General features: G+C 43.9%; 1 protein-coding gene across 3 annotated transcripts in view; it reads left to right on the top strand.

Moving 5' to 3' along the window:
• The first annotated feature begins 14194 nt into the window (after positions 1-14194).
• The window catches only part of SP3 (Sp3 transcription factor), a 37885-nt gene continuing 29170 nt past the window's right edge, over positions 14195-22909 (top strand). The window contains exons 1-3 of one of the 3 annotated variants that reach the window (XM_086750882.1): positions 14195-14781; positions 15112-15236; positions 15418-15534. In XM_086750882.1, coding sequence (XP_086607008.1) covers positions 14775-14781; positions 15112-15236; positions 15418-15534 — 249 coding nt within the window. In that variant the 5' untranslated portion in view covers positions 14195-14774. Of the gene's footprint in view, positions 14782-15111; positions 15237-15417; positions 15535-22153; positions 22231-22909 lie in introns of those variants that run through there. The other 2 variants (XM_086750883.1, XM_086750884.1) reach the window with 2 other exon arrangements.

The following is a 22909-nucleotide window of genomic DNA, read 5'->3' as shown; positions in this document are numbered from 1 at the left end:
ACTTGGGACTTCAGCATGGAAGCAAATGCATGTGGAAAATAAATGTGTGTGAAATGCACAAGTGATGGATGGAGTGAGTAATCTCACAAGATATGTGAGAAAAACTCGGAGACCAGCCACAGGGGAAGCAGACCAGATACTGAGAAAAAGGGGAAAAGAAAGGAAGGAGTTATCCCTCCTTTTTTGACAATTTTTGCAACTAAAACAACTGTCCAGTGTAAGCACTGAATCAGAAACCTTTTTTTTTTTTCTTCTTTATGTGAAATAAACTAGAATGTTTTTTACACCAAGAACTGCTACTAAAATCCGAGCCTGCTTCCTGGAATGGAAAAACGAAACTTACACAGCAAGAAGGGGGTTAAAAAGTAGCAGGAGGAAGGACTTCATCCTTCTCCTACTCATCCTTAACCTTTTCCCGGGAGCTACCTTTCCTGATGGAAGGATATGTCATGGAAACCATGCAAATTGTTTTGGTTTTTTTTTTTTATATCATTATTTCATTTCAAATCTAAAAACAAATGCATTGCTCTGGGCTCTTTCTGGCTGTCTTGGGCTCACCCAGCACCCTGCACTGCGTGGTGTTGGAAGAGCAGCCCGAGAGCAATAGGGCAGAAAGGCAAGGGGCCGAGGGGGCACTGGGTGCCTGGGTCTGGAGCCCAGGCGGGAGGGGAGCTGGTAATGCTGTTATCTACACGACAGAAGCAAAATATTGGAACAGACCATTTCTGGTGATGGCCAGATGTGACAACAGCGAGAGTTGAGACCCAAAGTGCGTCTGGACAAGGGAATGCTATGTCTTTGTCTTGGCTACTTTTAATATCTTCCTGTTATTAACGATTATCCTCCTGAATGCCCCTTCCGATGTGCAAACAGGCTGCTTGAACCCAGGCATGCCAGCGCAGCCCGTCGCACGCAAGGAGGCCAGCTGCGGCCATGTGTGTGCGCAAATATCTCCGTGTCCCCGAGGAGTCCGGTTCTATCTCGTGCGCCCACCCAGGCGAGCAAAGAGAAGGATTGCATGGCCACCAGGTCAGTCGGTGGGGGCAGTTTCATTTAATCATATATCATATATGGCAACGGGTATCATTGTACTTTTCAGCTTTGCTTTTTCCAACAATTTTAGATACCTCATGTGGGGACAGTAGTATCTTTTAAAGAATACATGCTATATTTGGTAATGATTCGAGGCACGAACGTGTCTGAAGGAGAAAGGCTTTTCAAGCAGCATGCTGCTGGCTCAAAGGTTCCTCAACAAATTCTGCCAGGCTCTGCCTCTGAGCCGTGCTTCCCTCTCACCAGCCTGAGCCTGGAGGGATCAATTCGGGAACTGCTTGAGACTCTGCACGATATTCTTCAATGGCCCCTTTCTTCTCCGGAAGAAAGATGCAGGGAAATGTCAGAGAGAATTAACAACTTAGATGGGCGGGTGGCAATGACTGAAAACCACACAGAGATGACTGAGAGAGGAGCACTGTCCCACAAAGAACTAATACTGCATAGGTGGACTTGGAAAAACGTCTTTGTTTTGTTTTTGTTTTTTTTTTTTTCCTTTAACTATAGCACAACCTTAAAAAAAAAACCCCACAAACTGGGGGGGGTGGGGTGGGAGAGGGGGAACAGATCCAACTAATCTCCAGAGGTATGTTGGCAATAGCACTAATTGACAAAATGTTGGGAATGGCTTCTATTAACATCCAGGCTGAAAAGCTCAAGTTCACTATAATGCCCAGGGGCTGTAATGATACACCTCCTATGCACAAGCGTGCGTGAAATGGTCCAAGCCGCAGAGCGCAGGCCAGGCAGTGGCAGGCTCTGTGTGGGCTTTGCAGGATTCCCTGCTTGGACACTAAAGCACCCAAGAGGACATCGAGTTGCTGCTGAATTCAGAGCCGCTCCCACCATTAACGCCTTGAGTTATTTTCCTTCTGCCCAGCTACCAATGCATGGCACCGGCTGGTGTACCATGAGCTGGGCTGGTGCTGCTTGGGAGCTGTGTCCGTAGCTGGTCTGCTGCTTCCCAGGACTGATGCTGTGTGGCAGCAGTTTGCAAATTGTGAAGGCATGTGTATGTGGAAAATCCACAACAGGAAGGAGAAACTTTTTCCAAAGGACAGAATGGAGCAGCAGCCAAATAATTAGCCTCCTACTCAAAACAGAGGACAAGGAAGAACATTGCTCCATTTTTCTTCTTTTGAGGTGGAAAGGTGGTGAAAGGGAGGATGGATTGAGATTAAAAAAAGAAGTTTATTTCTTGGTTCTGACATGAGACTTCATGTGTGACCTCTGGCAAGGCGCTAGATATTCTTGCACATCTCACTCATGTCTACAAAATGAGGATAATCTCTTCCATGATCAACAGAGGTTTTATGAGGAGAACATCCTCAACGGACCGAGTCCTCAGACAGGTAGGCAGAGCAGTATCTGAGGGAGTTCTCTGATTTCCTTCTATAACGGGCACTGCTCAATTAGATAAGTCACAAGCCAGGATTTCAAACAGTTTTGGAGTTGAACAGTGTTGGTATCCAACAAAGAGCAAATGTTTTATATTGGGAGATAAGGATATTTTGTTTCTCACAGTGTAAACATTAAAATATTTGTCTTTGTAGATTAGCTGCAGTAATGAAAATACTTTGCATAGTCACCAGTTGGGAGTTCTCAGACTCTGTTAATACGTCCCAAACGGCCTGGTACAGACAGGAACAGGGACCTGAATTAAACATGAGATACCGGGCAGGTTGAGGCCTTTTCACTCAGGATACAGCAGGTTATGTTCTCTGTGAAGCCACTTCTCTGCTTGTAATCATCATACTGATGACCTGTGTATCGGCTGTGGACAAACAGCAGACAAATTGATGAGGAAATGGGAGAAGAGCATCAGCTCACTGTCACGTTGGCTGACACTTGTTTTTGATGTGCGAGTGGCTGCCTCTCTGCCCCCGTAGGAAATAATTAACATACTTTAATTCCTATTGATTTCCATTTGACAGAAGTAATACCTAACTCACACTTTTTACAGAAGCCAAATTGGGGCTCTTTATGCTGACTTTGACTAAGTTTCTTCTCCCTATGGAAAACCCAGAGGCAGATTACAAATTTTCACAGATCATTTGGAAACCCCTAAAATTGTTTGGGTTTTGATCCCCCCCCCCCCCCCCCCCCCCCCCCGCCCCCACCCCGTGGCCTTTAGAAACCTGCTTCCCAGTCTGCCTCCTTCATTGCTTGGAAGTCATGGGAATAAGGAACCATTTTCTGACTACAGCACTTCCAACTAGGAGCATTCTTGTGAATTACAGAACTGTGAGGGCCTGGGTCCCAGCACCTCTGAAATCAAGCACGTGTTTAACTCCTAGTCCACGCAGAGCCGTACTGCCCTGGGCTCTTACCTCCTCAGGCAACAGCAAGAATATGGCAGCCTTCTCCCTCTGGCCTAGAATTAACTTGCAGATTTAATTGACCTGTTTTATTGCAGATGTTTATGTTGAATTGCCCTACTACAGGAATTATTCATCCAGGAAATAAAATGGCTCCAGTAACCAACTTGAGTGTCACACACAAAAAAACCCCACATGAGTACTGCCAGATTTCTAAGGTTTTTATAATGCTGTTCCCTTATACTGTTAAATTGAAAGTCAAATTGTTAAATATTTACTTATTCGACAAACATGCTGTTCTAACTTCCTCTCTGTATCCTTAAGTAATGAATGATAGAGCACAGAAAGAGGCTACTTGTCTAACTTATTTTAGATTAGTGCAGGAAAAACAGAGACTGACAGGTATAACACACCGACGAGAATGGGTATTTATTTTCCCATAAAATTGCAAAATGTAGCTAGTTTAGAAGACCATAATTTGATTTTATTGCTCCAAGCCTTGGAGATAATTATTACTGTGCCAGATCACTATTATTCTCTTAGCAAAAAAAAGAGTAAAAAAAATTTAGAAGTTCATTAAAAATATCTCAGGCTAACCTCACACACGTGTAGCAGCAATAATAATAACAATGCCACACACATCCCTTTGTCACTCTGTGACAAGAATGGGCACTTTTGTTTTTCTTGGAGTTAACCTTTTTGGGAAGAAGAGGAGACTAGCAGGATTTGGCTGCTGTATTCTTTCATTATCTCCCCTTCCTTTGTGTGGGGCAAGAAGGACTGTGAATCAGAGCACCGCTAGATATGGCTACGGGCATCCAAGGTGGTCTATGTGCATTGATTATCTCAGCACCTACGAGCAAGATTGCTGAGCCTGAAAGCCAAGTTTCCTTGCCACACAACATGAAGAAGAATCAAAAGTTCCTGGATAATATTTTTAGAGATGTGAACACGCCTTGCAAAGGAGGGTCTGAAGTGTATAGTGCAGAAGAAAGGTATAGATGAAAGATGAGTTACTGTGACTAGGACACAAAAGGGCAGTCATCCAGAGGGGACTGCGAATATTGGAGTACCAGTTTGCGTGACTGGATGTGTGACTGACAGGTGACGAACATGCAACTCTGAGGTGAAGTAAACAAACCTTGTAAAATGTGCTTCAGCTACAAACAGGGAGGAAACGTGACTGAGACAAGCACTACAGTGGGTAAGTGTCATGAAGAGGGTGTGTTTATCGGTACATCATGCAGCACCTGGTTTGGACCCTCTCCTGCTTTCAGTTTTCCTTTGACATCCAAGTGAGATGCCAAAGACACGTGGCACTGGTGTGTGTGTCTCCCACAAATCAGCAGAGCCGAGGGCCCCTGAGCTGCACTGGTGAGGCACAACAGTGCTGAGAAGCCTGACTTTCTCCTTCCTCCAGCTGGGTCTTCTGCATGGATACCACACCTCTATTACAGAAAAATCATGAAAGTTGACAGGCCCAAGATGTGTATCCCTCACCAAACTTCTGAGACTGGCCAGACCCTTGGACACCAGTGATGTGACAGGTCAGAAAATGGAATAAAAGGCTTTTTAACAGCAGTGGCTCTTGCTAGTCTAAACAAGACCAAAGACCATGCCACGGCATACAGTTTTTCTCCAGTCTCCAGAGTTCAAGAATCTGAAAATGCTGTTTTTTCTTTGTCTAGGGTGCTGCATGCAGATCCCTGAGACTCTGGTGAGAATATTCCATGAGGTTTCTGAGAACACATTCTGGTCCTTCCTTTAATCTTAGGTTTCAGCTTATCAGACTTGAGAAGTCTGTATGAAAAAAAAAAAGAAATAATAAAATCTTTTCTTCCCCAGAGTCAAAAGGCAAACGTTGAGTATGTCATCTTCAGAGCTGGACACCAATGGAATAGAAATCCAGCACAAACCAGTAGTTCCGTGAGTTACGGACCTGATGGAGCTTGGTTTCCCTTGGGTAATCTCTTGTTTGGACTCTCCTAGGTCTACGTAGCTGGAAGCTCCAACTGCAGCTTTTCCTGTGGGTGGGTATTCATAACACCTTTCATCTTTGCAGCTTTCTTGGTGTTTAATAAGGGTTTAACTCACGCTGCAGTGGGGCTCCTTTTACTTTACAGCCTGTTTCCATTAAATGTATAGGAATGTACCACTTCTAGCCTTTTATTGCTCTGTCAGATGTGGTTAAAATTGGCTACTGTTTGTTCTTGTTCCCTCTCTATTGCACAACGTGCAAGCACGCACATGCATGTGTGCACACATGCGCACATGCAGAGATTTATCATACATATGAAGAGATAATGATCTCAAAACTCTTAAAATTGCTGTAGGAATCCAGGCTAGGAAAAAAAGTATCGTAGTGCTTTTTCTCTGGGAGAGGAAAAGGATGAACATTTTTTTTTTTTTTTTTTTTTTGTGCGCAGCATATAGAATATTCACTTACCACTCTATTTAAACATAACATCTGTTGTTGAAAATCTGGCACTACTATTGCAAAGTCAAAGATGTAGTGGAATCCCTGTCCTGGAACTGCATACCCATGCTTAAGCACAGCTCGCGTGCTTCACCTCCAGTGCCTGAGTGGTCCTGCTGAGACTGCAGGAATGCGTAGGGAATGCAGGCTTGCTGTGAGATCCTGTCTCCATTACATCTTTTGAAGTTTTGCCACAGAAAGGAAGGCATTTTACCCTTCATTTCTAAGTAATTAATAGGATAATGGAGCTTCTGAGTTCTCCAACTTTGTGAAAACAAACTAATAGCAGTGATCCACTTCAATAATTCAGGTATTAATTGACACAAGAGAGAGAAACAATATGTTAAAAATAATTAACTTTTGTTAATTAATTTTTAGAAACAGGAAGGACACCTGCAGGAAGTGCAGACTTTGCAAGTGTCATTAGATCAGGAAGGTTGTGCAGTCGTTCTGAAATGAAAACAGGTCAAAAGGACCAAGAGTGATCTGCAGCATGGTCTGAGCAGTGTGAACTATGTGACTGCTAGTGAGCTGCAAAAAAGGTGAAGATGATGTGCCTTTTTTAAAACATGTCCACAGAAGCCAGAGATTAATTACCAGTTTAAAAATGTCCATTGGTGTTTTATGTCAGCACCATCAGTGTATTAATTATTGTCATTTTCAAGCCTCAAATGTGCCTCTTTCAGACTTACACTGAAATAGATTGATGATTCTCTTACTGAGGCATTTTTTAGATAAATTTTATTTAGTATCTTATTTTTCCCCCTGAAAACAGTTTTTTTTCTACGACCAGAACTGGAATTTCAAATCTCACTCAGCTTTCTCTCCCTTGGTATTTGTGATGCAATTTCGCTTGTCTGTGGTACTGCAGGAAGGTAAGGTGAATACATGCGTTACTGTTGTCTTGTCCAAATTTTGACTTCTCTGCAGCGTAGACACAGAAAAACCTGAAACAAACCCTAGAACTTTCCACCTCCTCTTTCGAAGTTAGTAAGTAGAAAGGCACAAACCTAATTTGTTCTGTTGCTCTTAATGTTTATGTCTACTTTAACGAAATCATGCTTGTAGGCAAAACTGCAAAGGCTTTACATGCCACCGTAGACATGCCAGAACTCTGTTCAGCAACTGGGGCTCCTCACAGGGGAGTGAGAGTGGATCAGGCACCTTGGAGGCATCCGAGACAGCCAGTCCAGGGACGGCATGGGCTGCGTGCAATCCCCTAGTGCCAGCTAAAACAAAACGCTGAGAACTGCTGTGAAGTCAGGTTGATCCTGCATCAGACACCTCCCAGGGAAGGTTCTTCTGCCATACATGGCCCCCAGCTCTCTTCTGCAAGTTGCTGACCACAACTCCTCTTTCAAAGATCCTGTTCAAGGACTGTTGTGGGTTTTTTTTCTTTAAGAAACCAAAAAATCTTCCTCAACTAAAGATAGGTAAGAGTTTAGAGCTCCAATCCAAGCTTATGAATCTCCTTTAAGTAGAAGAAGAGACATTCACTTGATACCTCACTGTTCAGACCACCTTAACCCCCTGGCATTTAGGCTGCTGGAACTGGAGCTGCTCACCAACATCCCTGAGATGTGCAGAGACAGCCTGGGATGTGGTTTGGACTGCAGCCTCAGACTTCCTTCTCCTAGAGGGAGCCACAGAGTCCTGCTTCATCTTGCTCTGGGAACTGGAATTCAGACTGAGATTCCTAAAAATACATCACTTGATCCCTCTAAAAATATTTCCTTTCAGAGCATGTTAACTCCTGCTATTAAGTTTTCAATTTTTCAGTAAACATATGTGCATGTATATAATTTGCCAGTCTCTTTCATTTCCACAATGCCCTACTTTTCTATCAGTACTATTAAAAGTAAAATGCCAAATTGTGAGAAAGACAGAATTATGCTAGACAAGAAGTACATAACAAGACATAGATATATATATATATATATAATTTTTTTTCTTTCAGGTGAATTTATCTATGCATCTATTTCCATTCCAAATTTGTGATGGGCTATGGAGAAGGATCTTTAGATGTCATATTACTGATTCTGCAAGTCATAGTTATGGATGACTTCCTCTGAACAACTGTTCCAACCTTACCTAAAGGATCTATGACTTTTTTTTTTTCCCCCAGTTATTTCTATAATTAAATTGCATCTGTTCTGATGACCTTGGAAGCGTAGGAATTAAGCATAAACAAACAGGACAATGATGGGGCCCAAAGGCAGTAACTTTTAGGAAGCTTGAAAAAGAGATGTGTATTTCTTATTTAAGCGAGGTGAAATGAAGAGCTGTCTAGTGATTTAGCTGCTAAAGGGCAGCTTTTCCTACATACCTATCTGCTCCTTCCTTCCACCTCTCTGCAAATGGGAGTGAGATTAGATGAATTGGTTTCCTCTTTGTAAGAAACAATATTTTTTTTTTTAATAAAGAAGTTCTTAGATGGAATATTGCCAATTGAATAAAACTCACCCAAAATTTACAGAAAAGATATAACCAATATACTCTTTATTTATTTGTATACACAACTAACAACATGACAATACAATTAATGGGAAAAAAGCCCCCATGCAAATACACTGAAATTCTTCTCCTTAGTCACACAGTTTAACATGAGAAAGAAAAAACAGCAGAACTAGTTTTCTCTAATGTGTTATTAAGGACAGAGCCTGTTTACCAGTCAAATATTAGACGTCCCCATGGAATCTGACAATTTGCAAAACATACAAAAATACTATCACCCAGGGAGAGTTGCAGCTGTAACAAACGAGGAAGAATTTCTGACTAAAAGGGAACATGACTTATTTTGCCTTAATTGCTTAAAAAAAAAAAAAAGCATAAATACCATGACTAGGCTAGAAACAATGTTCCAGAGGACTATCCTCACACAGTGGCATGTGTAGAGCTCAGACAGACTTTCTGTTGGCTCCATTCTTTGAAGATCTGTCATCTGTGTTGGTGAAGAGTCACAGCCTGTAGATTTGCACGCAGACCGGGTAGTTAGGCCACTTATTCACAGGTTCTTCCTCTTACTGTGGGCTAGGTGGTGTGTCACAGACCTCCAGTCAAGTGCAGAAACTGTCTGGAGCTGGTGTGTTCCTGCTGTGAATGCTGTGCTGTCCATTAGTTTGCTAGGCCTTTCTTTATCCCGTCAACAGCTTCCACTGGACATGAGCAGATCAGCGGAATCAAACATCACCCCTGAGAACAGCTGGATCCAGGTACCACAGATTTCTCTTTGACTTCTCTTTAATGGAGTTGTTTCAGGCAGAAACTAATATTTTTAGAATTATTTTCCCATTTAAAACAGAAAAATTGCTCTTCTAAAATCCATTTTCACTTTTAACAAATACTATTTGTCTTTTATAAGGTTACACTTGGATACGATCACACTCAGGCAGTGGACTATGCAAATAAATGCCTCGATGTTTCAGATGCTCCTCTAGAGGCTAGAAATTCCGGGCTACTGACAGGCACTTTACACAAACATAGCCAAAAGCAAGTTCCTGTGCAGCCTAGCAAGCTTGACACCCTGAACTAATCTACTTGCTGCTGCTGAAGGGAGTCCTACCTCTCTCCTCATCTGCTCCCACTCACAGAGCCCTGTCCCCCACTGTGTATCATTTGCCTCAGTTTAGCTTGCAATGTGGGGAGCAGTATTTTTGCTGGGGTTGTTTTCTGGCACTTCTATAAGTTGATCAAATTATGGCGAGGTCAATGAGCTATTAGGTTGGCTCAGCCTCTTCTGGTCAAACCACACCTACTGCCCAAGCCTGCTCCCGCCTTGCAAAGTTTGTGCTTTTGTAGCCACTCATCTCAGGATAGGGAGGTGCTTTTGGGGGGATGATGACATGACCCCAGCCAACACCTTTCTCTGACCACTGCTGCTTCCTCGCCGATTTTATGCTAGGTAAGGAACCATTTCTTTGTTGATTTCTAAGGGGATGGACTCAAGTCATGCACTGATTTCCAACTACTACATGCTGACTCAAGAAACCTCACAAGTCAACCTGTCAGTCCTTCCTGCAGTCCTATGTAAAGATCTCCCAATATTCTTAAGCAAACGGGCCCATACATGATGCAGCAATTACAAGTGCCATGTCTAGGACTAGCAGCTAGATTCTTTTTCCTGTTTGCTAAGACTTAAACAAATTGGAAAGGAAGGTCAAAATTCAGAATGAAGTTGAATTCTAGTATGTTTAATAGGTCTGATTCAGAACCTTGTGATTATTCTTGGTTTTGTAGTACCAAGTAAATGTTTGGCACTTAGAAACCAAAACATACGGCCCTCCAGATTCTACTGAAATTTCAAGCAGATGACTAAGGTAAAAGAAGGTACCTAAAATTCAAAAGGATACCTCCTCTGAATTGTTGAGTTTTGTCTAGTTACTTTTTGTCCTAGTTAACTTCTCAGCATGAGATTTACAGATAATTCTGCTTGTCCATTCAGTAAAGGCTGCATTTTAAGGTAGCTTGTTGAATCCCTACTGATTCTTCAATGTTATTTTAAACACAGCCTTTCAAACTAAAGTGACCAGAGTCTGAGTTTTCCCAGTGGTACAGAACACACCACAGGAGAATGCATTCCTGCCCGTCTTGTCCAGTTGCATTCTAGGCTTCAGCACGGCAAAAACACCACTTTACAGAGGAATGGAGTAACACAGATGTGAAAACTGAAGCGGACCACATACCAGCGCCCCTTAAATAATACATTCCTTTAAATAAATGCAGGGTCACCAACAGAAGGGCGTACTAAAGACAGAAATAATATGTCCAAACTCAGAAGTTTCAAAGGAGTATACAGACAGAAAAGACATTTCCAAGTACAGAAGCACTGTACTGGATGGAAGTTCTGTTAGGTGGTGCACTTCCTTCTGATTCTGTACTAAGCTGATATCCTCAGAGACTGAGCTCTAAGACTTAAACCAAGGAGAGATAAGTCACAGTGGCCAAATGCAGCACTGAGCTTACAACCGAACTACACGGTAGACGTTAAGTTTTAGTGTTCTTTCCCATTTGCATCTTATTCGATCTTTCAAAACCTTCCCTGAAGTTTCATCAGAAGCTGGTAGGCACCACTTCCTCTCCTGAACTCTGCTGCTACTTACCGCAAGGGCTGCATTTCAGTTCCGAAATAGCTGCATTTTGCTACCTAGTGGAGGTATTCTCATTATGTATACACCAGTGTTGCTTTCTCTGTATCCATATAACTCAAATTACAACACACTATTTTCAGCAAATGAATTGAGAATTCATCAGAGGACCTGCAGTTTACCACAAGCAGCCTAAAAGCGGGAGGCAAGGGCTTAAAGAAGCAAGGCTCTCTAATAATAAACTGCTCATGGTTATTTTATTCAGATCACATACTGATACAGTACATCTGGTGGGTAATCTCAAGAAAGAGGAAACAATGGCTCCTCTAATTGGGCATGGAGCTGCGGGGATATCAGCACAGTGCTAACTCAGCAGGAAGACCACCACCTAACAGAACGGCCACCCAGTACGGATACAGTGATCTTCCTGATACATCCAGGATTTTTCCAGTGACCGTCTTGATGCTAATACATTGATAAGCAAAAAGCTACCAATAATGTCTTTTCTCATTTCCTTTTTTCCTTGAATTTCTTTTGCTTCCCATGTGCTTAATCTCTTCTGGGGAGTGGTAAATAAAAACAGTTTATTTTTATTGCCAATCAGTTTCTACGTAACATTTTTTTACTGAGTCTCATCTTAACACTCCTTTTTCATAATAGCACACCTTTTTTGCAACTTTCTTGTAATTTATCTTATAGTAGTCTATTAATATTCTACTATGTTTAGCTTCTTTTTTATCAGCATGTAAAATTATCATCATGGTGACTCCCTAATTTTAGGTACTTACTAGAAAAAGCTGGTCCTCAAACTAGTGTTGTGAAGCCTAAGCCTATTTACATCCAAGTTTTATTGTACTGAAAAATTCCTTAATAAACGAAACTTCTCACTATTGATATTTCAAATCCTTCTGGCCTAAAGCATTGCAGTTATGTCCCAAGCCTGCAGTGAGATCCATAAACTACTCTTCTGACAACAGTCACTGAAGTCACAGAGCTCTCGGCATACATCCAATTGCAGAAGAAAGACCAACACCCATATTTAGTCCTAGACAGTATAATCTTCCTTAAGCAAAATACCATTGATAATATTTGGAACTGCCCAGCTAATGAGCAAGGGCCAGTTTTTTAACCATAATTCCCACCTTTCCACCATACAAACAGGAATGATTTCTCTCTCAGATCAATCTTTAAATGAATCACTTCCTAGGTTATCAGAAGTCCCAAGTCATCAGTACGAGTTCTGGTTTCAGGATGACAGGCTATCAGACATTTCACCAACAACTTCTGATACTGCAAAACAAATTGCAGATTTTATATCAGCTGCAGAAGATTTTTTTTCAGACAGGACAGTAGTCTTGTGGATCATGTAATCTTACATTTTCATTTTTCTTCTAAAATTTGCTTACATATATATACTGACTCATTTTTAGAGGCTGTGTATCCTAGCTTTTACTGGCTAAAAATTATTTCTGACATTATTACATTACTATGTCAAAATAAATGTGACTTCTGTTCCTAGTTACAACTTTTGTTTCTGAGTGTTATTATAATAAAAATAATGAATTGCAAAAAAAGCTTCCTTTCTTGCATCGATAGGTTAACTTGCCAACAACTGATTCTAAAGTAGAATCATAAGAGGCTATGTAAACAAATACAAACATTTTAAAACCAGAAGTGAGGTTTGGGTTTTTTACTACACTGAAAAAAAAAAATGAATTGTTCCAGATAGCTTTGGGACTAATTTTTTTACTATTACAAGTCACCTGAAAGCACTCTCAACATACCGACAAAAGTAAATGGGCTTAAAATAAGATGACACATCGCACAGTAAAAGCAATCTTCCACTAACAGGGAAGATACTGCAGTCTTCCTCCATTATAACTTCCTGATATTAAATTCACATTTTTTCAGTGAATCTTTTTTCCTGCTCTGTAATAGTTTCTAGGCTAAGCCTGGGCAGTTACTGCAAGGTCATAGTGCTGGACTGATTAAAAAGCACTGTTTATTCTCTGCGCAGAGAGGCTGTTGAAAATCCTGACTCTATTTCTGGGTTTTCTAGTTACAAACTTCTCCACAGGTTCATCTGGCTGGCCTGTGGCTTCAAATACACAGCACAACTACAGACATATGAGACTATGCTCACTGTATCTCCTAGGTAATTCTCAGTTATAATTACATTAAATATTGTAACAGGAAAGTAGGTTTGAGTTCTTCAGTCCAATGCTTTTCGGCCTCATTCACAGAATCCCTGGAACACCACATGAAAGGTAACTAAGAAAAATTAATTCATCAGGGGAGTTGACAACCTAAGGGTCAAAATCACCGCCTCTGCCTACACACTGTCCTATCATCCTGCACGTGCATTTAGACGTGAGGAAAGGCCACGATAAAGTTCTTCCCCTTTACATGAGCCCTTCACAAGCTACAGAGCACAGCAGGGAAACAGGCCCCACTAATAACCATTTCTGTATCATCATATACTTACATAATGCTTTAAACCTATTTCCTGCCTTAGTTTAGCAATCTGAGAGTTCCCGGTTTCCTTTGTGTTGCATAACACAAGGGACAAAGCAGCAAACCGACGCCAAAACCTTATTAATTCCCCTTAACATGACTAAAATAAGATACGCTGGCATAAAGGCTCGATTTGTGCTAAGGCTTGGCCCGCTAGCTCACGGCAGAGCACGTTGCTACCGTCGACAGCCCTGTTGGAAGGCCGTGTCACGTCAAAATCTTACTCGCGGCCTTCTCCTCGATAGGTTTTATTTTACAGAAGAGGCAGAAGAGCTTTTTAGATTTAGCCCGCCTGGGTCAGCCAGGTGCGAGCCAGCGACAGCCAAAAAGCTTATGCAACGGCCCGCGGCCCGGCCATCGAGGTGTGGCTCCGGAGGCCGGCGCTGACCCGGATCCCCCGTCCCGCAGGAGGAGGGGGGCGCTGCCCTGCGGGCTCCAGCACCCGGCGGCGGCTCGGGGCCGCCGCCAGACAGGGCCTGCCCGGGCGAGCCGGCTCCCCTGGGGACGGCGCGCCGACATCTTAGCGCCGGCGGGGACAAAGCGCGGCGGCGACAGCGGCAGCGCTGGCTGCGGGCCGGGCGCAGCTCGGCCGCCGCCCCGGAGCCGACACCCCCGCCAAGGAGATTTCAAACGAGCGCGGCTCCAGCCCGGCGCCTCCCGGGCACACGCGCACCGCGCCGCCTGCGCGGCGGGGGGACGGGGACAGCGCGGGGGGGAGGGGTGTGTGCGTGTGGAAAGAGAAGGCCGCCGCCGCGCAGCTGTGCCTCTGCGCTGACCCCTGCGGCGCGGGCGGGCGGCCAGGCCCCGCGGGCCGCGTCGCCCCGGCCGCCTCCCCGCGGCGCAGAGGCCGCGCGGGCCCGGGCCGGAGCAGGCCGCGGGCTCTCGGCGCATCCCGCTCATTGTTCCTCGCACAAGCCCTGGCAAACAGGAAGCCGCCTCGGCATGGGGCGCCCCCCCCCGCCCCTGGCGGGTGACTGGCAGGCCGGGCAGCCAGTGCGAGCGGCGGCAGCAGCAAAGCGCAGCCAATGAACGCGCGCGCGCGGGCGTAGGCGGGAGTTCCGGGCTGGCAGGCGGGCGGGCGGGCGGCGGTGTCGGCCGGGCCCCCTCTCCCGCTGCAAGCCCCACCTTTCGGCTTTCCCGCACCGTCAATCAAAATAGGAAAAAAAACCCCGGAGTAGGTTCGGGCCGCCGCCGCCGCTTCAGCCCGTGAGCACAATAAGCATGTCCCCGGCGGCAGCCGCCTAGCCCCAGCCAGCAGGGCCTGTGTGCGAGCCAGCCAGCCAGCCTGCCTGCCTCCCGCCCAGCCAGCCAGCCGCTCGCACTCACACCATGACCGGTACGTACGCACCGACCGAGCCGCCCCGCGGGGCTCCCTGCTTCTGCTCCTGCTCCGGCCCTGCGCTTCCCCGCTCCGGCCCCGGAGCGTCCGTGTGCGAGCGAGGCGAGAACGGCACTGAGAGCAGCAGCAGGAGGAGCAGGGGGAGGAGGGAGAAGAGGGGCAGGGGCAGCAGCACGGGGAGGAGGAGGAGGAGGAGGAGGAGGGCTCCGTGCGGGAGGGCGGGGGGAGCGCTGGGGTTAGGGGGGGGAGGGAGGGAGGGAGAGGGAGGGAGGGGGGTGATCGCTCCCGTCAGTGACTCTCCCCTCCCCCTCCCCGCTGTGCCCGCAGCTCCCGAGAAGCCCGTGAAACAAGAGGAAATGGCTGCCTTAGACGTGGACAGCAGCAGCCACAGCGAGTATCTCCAGCACGGCAACGGCGCCGCCTCGGCCTCCACCGCGGCGGCCGCCCCCCAGGTAAGCGCAGGCCCGGCCGGGCCCCTTCCCCCCCCCCTCCCCCGGGTGACACGTTGTGAGCGGGTGCGGGAGCCGGTGCCGCCGCCGCCGCTTCCTGTGTGCGCGTCTGTGAGGAGCCCGATCGCTGTCCCGCACTAACCGCCACCCACTTTCTCTCCCTGAACCCGCCCATTGTGGGTAGGACGCTCAGCCGTCACCGCTCGCTCTGCTGGCGGCCACCTGCAGCAAGATCGGCCCGCCGTCGCCGGAGGAGGATGAGGCCGCTGCCGCCGCCGCCGCCTCTCACTCTGCCGGAGCGGTGAGTGCCCGCCCCGCCGCTCTCGCACGGCCTGCCGGGGGGAGAGACAGCAGAGCCAGCCAGCCCGCCCGCCCGGGGGGAGGGACGGGACACACGGCACTGCCCGCCCGGGGGGAGGGACGATAGCAGGGCCGACCTGCCAGGAGAGGGGTCCCCGGGCTCCCCTGCCTCTCCAGGAGGAGCCGGGCTCCGGGGAGGAGGAGGAAGCCTAGCCTCCCCCGCCATTGGGAGCGGCGCCTTCATTTACTTTCAAAAACGGGGGGAGGCGGGAAATCTCCCTCCCCCGGCCCTGGCACCGGAGCGGCTCGCTCGGAACCCGGCGAGGCTGGGAGGCATATCACCTCCACCTGAGCGCACCTCCGGTACCCTCTCCTTAGCTGTCAGCCTGGAACCGCGCGCCCAGGCAGGAACACAAAATGAAGGCTGGCTGTGGGGAAGGATGTCGCTAGAAGTAAAATGGCTGTTTAGAAGCGAACGCGGTGGTGGAAGGCTGCTTCCTGTATCGACGCTGTTTTTTCTAGGTGCAGTTATCGTGCAGTCCCTCGTATTGCAAACTGAATTTCTGTCCTTATCTCTCATGCACTGTCGGCTCTCAAAGGAGCCTTGATGACCTTGGGACCTTGTGTGATGAGATGGATCTTGCAGACTAGAAATATATTCTTGTTGAAGCTAGTTTAACCACCCCAGTAACAAAAGCCTGATGGAAACTCGTGTGTTCCTTAATTGGTCTAGCTAAACTCTCTTGTTGACATAAGCTCATAAAGTGAAAAGAGATGGGGCATTCCTAAATAACTGGTACGTAAAAATATGGTATATTAAAAGAGAGTTCCAAAATAGTTTTTAAAATGGCATAATGAAGTATGTTTTGGCCTTAGTCCTTGGGAAAGCACATATATTACCTCTGGGGTTTTTTTTGTTTGTTTGTTTGTTTGTTTTTTACAGAAAGGGTTTTAAAACTTGCAAAAAAAAACCCCTCCTTTTTAGCTTTTAAAGCAAGTCTTGCTTTTTAAACTTGCTGTACAACAGCCTTATATGTTTTCAGGATCCTGCAAATAGGATAAAAAACTGCAGAGCATTGTACTGGTGGATGAAGTGGCTTTGGCAAGCTTTTAACAAATGTTAAATGATAATGTTAAGTTTACTAAATACTTGAGTGCTACACTTTAAAATACTTTTCATCTGTGCATTTCAGTTTACTTTACAGAAAGGGAAGCTGCAGCAAAACAGTAGTCTGAGATTATGCAGCATGTTGTAGAATAATGACAGAGTTCAAAAATATATTAAGATTCTGACCTCCTTTCAAGTGTCCTATCTATTGAACCTGTTTATTTTCTTAAGCTGTACACTTTAAAAAAAATCTTTCTAGACTTTGTTAAGTGCCTGATACCTCTACAATTTGTTTGAAAATACCAGATGCATAAACATACACATTGAAAAATGGATGATGCTTAAATAGTAGCTTGCTTTCCTATATCCACCTTAAGATTGTTCTCATTTTAAAGCTGTAATCCATCCTGAGGATGAGCTGATCGCTTAGCATGACCAGTGCTAGGTCTGATGGGGTAGTAGAGTGCTAGTACAGGACTAATGTTTCATGATAGTTCAAAATGGGCAAAGTGATTTTGAAATAGTACTACTTTATTCCTGTTAAATTCATCTGTTGTTATGTTTATGTACAAAGGGCTTTTCAGGGCAAGGCACAAGCAATTCAAGAGAAGCCAAAATCTTAGTTAAAATTAAATATTAATATAAACTCACTACTTTTCATATGTGCAAATAGGCCCCTCCTACATATCTGCTATGAGTTAGGCTATAGCATTCTGGTAATTTTTACACTCCTACAACATAGCTCTTGAATGATTCAGAATATTTTGGGTGGAAACTAAATATAAACCAGAGGAGATACCTACAGCAGCAGAACTAAACACAGGAGTTAATTAAGATGACCTTAGTAAAGGGAAGGGAGGGACTAAAGTCCCTGAAATATATTCCTTGTGAAAAACAGAATGCCAAAAGGGGTTTAGTGCAATAAAGACACTTTTTTTCTGGTCCTTTGAGTGCGTCTTACTGGGAGGTGGAAAAAGGAGGGAGGAGCTAACAAGGCTTAAATTGTAGATGCATTATAACTCATATGGCATATGAAATCTGTATGCATGGACACAGACATATTGTCTTCCTGAGGTTTGTGATGCTCATCCCTTTCCCAGGAGTATAGATCAATCAATTTGATATCTGTGCATGAGAGATGGTGCCTAATGTAGTGGTGGGGAGACAGTCCTTTCCTGATATCTTCTATACCTGGACTGCAATTCTGACTGCTGGAGGTGTGGTAGAACTCTCAAACACATGAATGGATAGTAGAAGTTAAACTAGGCATTTCTTTTTAGAAGCATTTGAAGAGCTTGCATGTATAAGGATAGTGTTTTTGAGGTTATTTTGTTAATACTTTACTGATGTTCTCTTGGTAGGAAGTGGCAAGGCTGGAGCCAGTATGCTAGGCTAGCCAGTTATTGCACACTGCTTTCCTGGCTGGAATGGTATGCTGCAGCTGCTCCCCAAGAGACCAGCAGTACAATTTCAATGCAACTGCAACAACAAAACTCCCATAGGAATGCAGGGAATATTGCGTGTCTGAGATTTGGGGAAAAGCTGGAGCAAATGTGATTGTGTGCTGTGATCTAGCTGGCCCTGCTTTTGAGCCCAGGGGTTGGACAAGGTGACCTTCAGAGGTCCTTTCCAACTGAAATTATTCTGATTCTATGTTGGTATCTGAATGCAAGCCTGCTGTTTGAGTGGATGGCACTTTTATGCCACTGAAAGGATTAGTGTGGAAATAAAATAAACGTGGCAACTTCTTGGTATGAAAAGCAAGTGAAGAAAACAGTTCACAGAACTAAACTTAACCCTCTTCTCCCTTTCATCCTGTCAATGAACTGGGCAGGCTGCCTCTAGTCCACCAGGTTTTCAGCTTGGCCCAGGATTCTGGTTAGAGCTATATTTACTTTTGGATGACAAAATACTAGCAGGCATTACTGCTGATCTCGTCTTTGTGCATTATGGAGATTGTGGTCTTTCAGCTTAGGCTTTGACACCATGATTTATTCTGCCTACGATCATCTGACACCAGTGCTTTGTGTTTTGCCTGATAGCATTTGGTTTTAATGTAGATGGCCTTGAGTTTGTGCCTTGCTTACTGTAAAATCTTTTCCTCGGTTGCCATACTGCTGCATCCATGGTTGGTTCAAACGCTTGCCATGGAAGCTTCCCCTCAAATATTGCTATCTGCTGGTGTGTTTCAAAGCCTTGCTGGGATGTTGTGCGCTACTGCCTGACATAGAATGACAGGTTACATGTTTTGACCTCTCTGGATGTCTTTCCCTCTCTTGGGAATTTAAAGTCTGAGAAGTTTTAGTTTGAGTCTTGCTTTTTCACTGTTTATTGTTGACTAATAATTCTACTTTAAACTTTCATATTTAGGGTTCTTTTTCATTTAGTTATAAATAGTCTAGTTTCATTCCAGTTTAAACATCTGGAGAGACTTTAGCATTAGGTGAAAAGGAGAAGCAAAGCATAGGGGAGAAACCAGATTCTAAAGTCTAGATCCAGCAAAGTTTTGATGGTCAGTTGTACGGTTATCACATGTTTAGATGATTGTTTAAGAAGCTACAGAGTTGAGATGATAACCAGTTGTTTATGTTCTCTTACTTCATTGCAATGCAAAGGTAAAGACACTCTCTTGAACTGTCATGCTCCCAAATGCCATTCTTATGGTTGTGCTGGGCATGGCTGGCATAGGTGAAGATACCAGTGCAAGACTGATGGGAGTGCAGGGTGGGAGGACTGGAAGGCAGGTGAATTGAGAAAAGCGGCAGGCTGGCTCAGAAAGCTGCTGGCACTGACAGCCACCAGAGAATGGGAGCTGTCAGAGATGACTGCCCCAACTGTGGTACGTAGTTGCATCTAGTGCACTGCAGGCTCCTCTGATTCTTTAGGTTGTTTGTTTTTTTTTTTTTTTTTTAAAAAAGAAAAAAAAGCAGAGGGAATTATTTATTTGTATTGTTGCTTACCAACAATATGTGGAAAACATTTGGAGAGGTTAATAGTTAGCAAAGTGGGAAAGATGAGTATCGTTTGTCTGCTGTAGACAAAGCATTTATTTCTATCTTATACAAGTAAAGGTTGGAGTGTTACAAGACTGCTTTGGCATATCTTGAGCTTCAGAATTGAGTATCGGAGTGCTTGACAGAACTTAATGAAAATCTTGAATTCTAGTTGTTTATGGATCAGAACATTAACCATTTGAGATGCAACTAGCTTAACTTGAATTGAGATGTAACTAGCTTAACTTGAATTTCGGTGGGAATAGTAATAATACTGATAGGACAGAGAAATATTAAGACATTTTAAATTTCATGTTTTCCACTAGGCAAAAATACAGATGAATGCTATGTGTCAGTTATCCATACTTCTCAGCTCTCTGGCCTAGATTATGGTTTCGAGGAAGCTCAGAGTTATTCTGACATCCATTTTCTCCTTTGTTGGTGATAATCTAGCTTCCTGATGCTAAGTTTCTGGATGTGAACAGATGTGCCAGAATGTGTTCAGCCACCACAGAAGAGTCTGCCTGGGATTGTCATGCCTCTGTATGTTTTATACTTTAGCAAAACAGAGAAGTTTCAGGTATAATGCAGTGCCTAACAGTATGTTTCCCCTGCTGCTGTCCAGAAGCTCATCTTTTAAAATATTATTTGATTTTCACATTCCGATTATGTCTTCCTTGTGCTGGATCAGAACCAAGCATAGAAGTTCTTTTACAGATGCTTTAAGGATGCTCTTAACAAATTTTGTTTTATGTCTCTTTACAGTTTTAGAGAAAGTAAGAAAACATATGTTTTAAAACATTTTCATATTTAAAGACAGCATAAACCAAAAAGTTGTCTCTCTGGTATTTAAACACTAGTAAGAAGTGTAAGATTTCATAGAACGGTTGAGGCTGGTAAAGATCTGTGGAGATTGTCTGGTCCAATCCTCTTGCTTAAAGCAGGGTCAATGAGAGCAGATCGCTCAGGACTGTGTCCAGTGGGTTTTGAGTATCTCCAAGGATGGAGACTCTACAACCTCTCTGGGCAGCTTGTTCCAGTGTTTGTTCACTCCTACGGTTTAAAAAAAAACAAAAAACAAACAGTTTTTTCTTATATTATGGGAGGCAGAGTCAAAAGTCTGACTAAAGTAGTGATAAATAATATCCCCTGCCTAACCCCATCTACCAAGCCAGTCATCTCCTCATAGAAGGTTGTCAGGTTAGTTAATTCAGCATCATTTCCCCTTCCTAAGTCTAGGCTGACTACTTCTGATCACCTTCTTTTGTTTTTCTTCAAGGTTATTTGAAGGTTGTTTTTTTTTTTTTTTTTTTCTTCTCTCAAGGGTATTTTCAAGGTTATTTGTGCCATTGCCTTCCCGAAGGCACCCAAAACTTTAATCAAGTTGAGGCCGCCAGGTCCTCTTTCTTGCCCTTCTTAATGATTTGATAGAGCCTTCAGCACCTGAGTTGAAGGCAGGAGGAAAATGAACCATTTCACACAAACTCTACATAAAAGTCTTGTTTGGCATGTAGTTATATAGAGATTAATACACATGATAGATTAATAATTAATAAACAAAATTACATACAATCTGGTTAAAGATGCTTCCTTGTCACCATGTCTCATTCCTTAATACTGCAGCTTTCTTGTTGCTATTAATGTCAAGGACATTTTATTGTCTTAACTTACCCAGATTATGAACTTCTGCTGATTAAAAATGAGCTATTAAAGTTTTGGATCCAGTTGCCCTTCTCAAACAAAAACATGTAGATGCTCCTTAAATGAGATAAAATTGAATGTGACATATGTTTCAGCAGATTGGATTTGCCTTTTACAATAACATTTTAAGCAGCCCCAGATAATACTTTTTCCCTGAAACATTCTTTGATTTTCTAAACTTTTGATTTGGCCAGATGTGTTTCTCTGAATTCAGTTGCTTCATTGGCATAGGTCTGAAGCATGCAACAGAATTAATTTTCCTTAACAAGCAGCTTTGTGTCAGCTGAACCACAGTGACTGGTGTTGAACATGTTTTTAACCTATGGCAAATACAAGATAGAATGTATTAGCTCATACCTTAATGAAGGCGTTGAGGCAAGTGCATTTTTATCTTATATTTGTAATGACCTAAGAATGCACAGATAGTTTACTGTAGCTTGGTAAACACATGGTATTAAACTCATGCATTAGAGCCCTAACTCTTTCATAAAACAACAATTTGGATGAGGCAGTGGCCAATGTTGTTCATTAGGTATGTGATTTTTAAATGTTTAGGAGCTCGTGACTCATTATCTGTCCACCTCTGCTCATTTTGCTGATGCTTTTGCTCCAGGACTAAATGGGGCAAAAGTGACTTTCTGAAAAGTGCAGCAAAAAGCAGTCCTCAATAGACTGGCACAGATAAATGTTTGGTAGGTCTTTAGCAATAAAATACTGAAGGGTAATGGCATGTGTCCAGTTAATCATATTTGACATGTTGAAATGAAGGTGCCTACAACATATACCAGTTCTTACAGGGATGTTTCTACCCTTTCCAGTTTTACTTTGATGAAGGATGTTTTATTTTTTTCAACCGAGTCCCATCCCTCAGCATGGTGTAGATCACTTTTTAAAGGTACTTTATCTTCTGTATATGTTTATCTTGTCTCCTTCCACGTTTGACTTAATGTTGTTTTAATTTTCTCTAAACAAATTGAACAAGACAATTACTAGATTTTTATTTATCATGACCCCTCATTCTTCAGGGATGAGAATTTTGGCTCAGAGAGCTCTCTTTATTTTAACCACTGGAAATTATACAAGGCTTGTTAAAGAATCAAAAGACAGGCTGAACAGCAGTTGTTGCTTCCACTCTTTGGTGGTACTTGACCTTTCTTCAGGTGGATGTGTCATTGGATTTTAATTCTTCCTGTGCCTTGTGGCAGCTACTTTCTTTGCTCTGTCCCTGTCTCTTTCTCTTGTTTCCTGATACTGCTTCCAGTGAACTCCCTGTTGCTTCCTGTTCTCTCCTCCTTGGCTGAGTAGCGCTAATGCTGAACTTTCCTCAGATCTTTGTCCCTTCCTCTTGACACAGAGCCTTTGGATTGCAACTGTCCAGCCTTCTCTTAAAGGAGCAGCTTCCAAATAACTAACTGCTGCCTGAGTATCGGTTGATAAGGAAAAGAACTGTTGCTTTATCTCTACCCCCTTAAGTATTTTTCATGGATGGCTGAGAGACAGCAGACAAGCTCTAGTCTATTAGGACTGCACTGTAAAGACCAGTAAGCGAGTGGGCTGTAGATGTTGCTGCTTCT

The sequence above is a fragment of the Chlamydotis macqueenii genome, chromosome 6 (assembly GCF_036417535.1).
Source record: "Chlamydotis macqueenii isolate bChlMac1 chromosome 6, bChlMac1.mat, whole genome shotgun sequence".
Taxonomy (NCBI): Eukaryota; Metazoa; Chordata; class Aves; order Otidiformes; family Otididae; genus Chlamydotis; species Chlamydotis macqueenii.
Note: the sequence above shows the minus strand (reverse complement) of the source record. Positions and strands in the feature narration are given on the sequence as shown.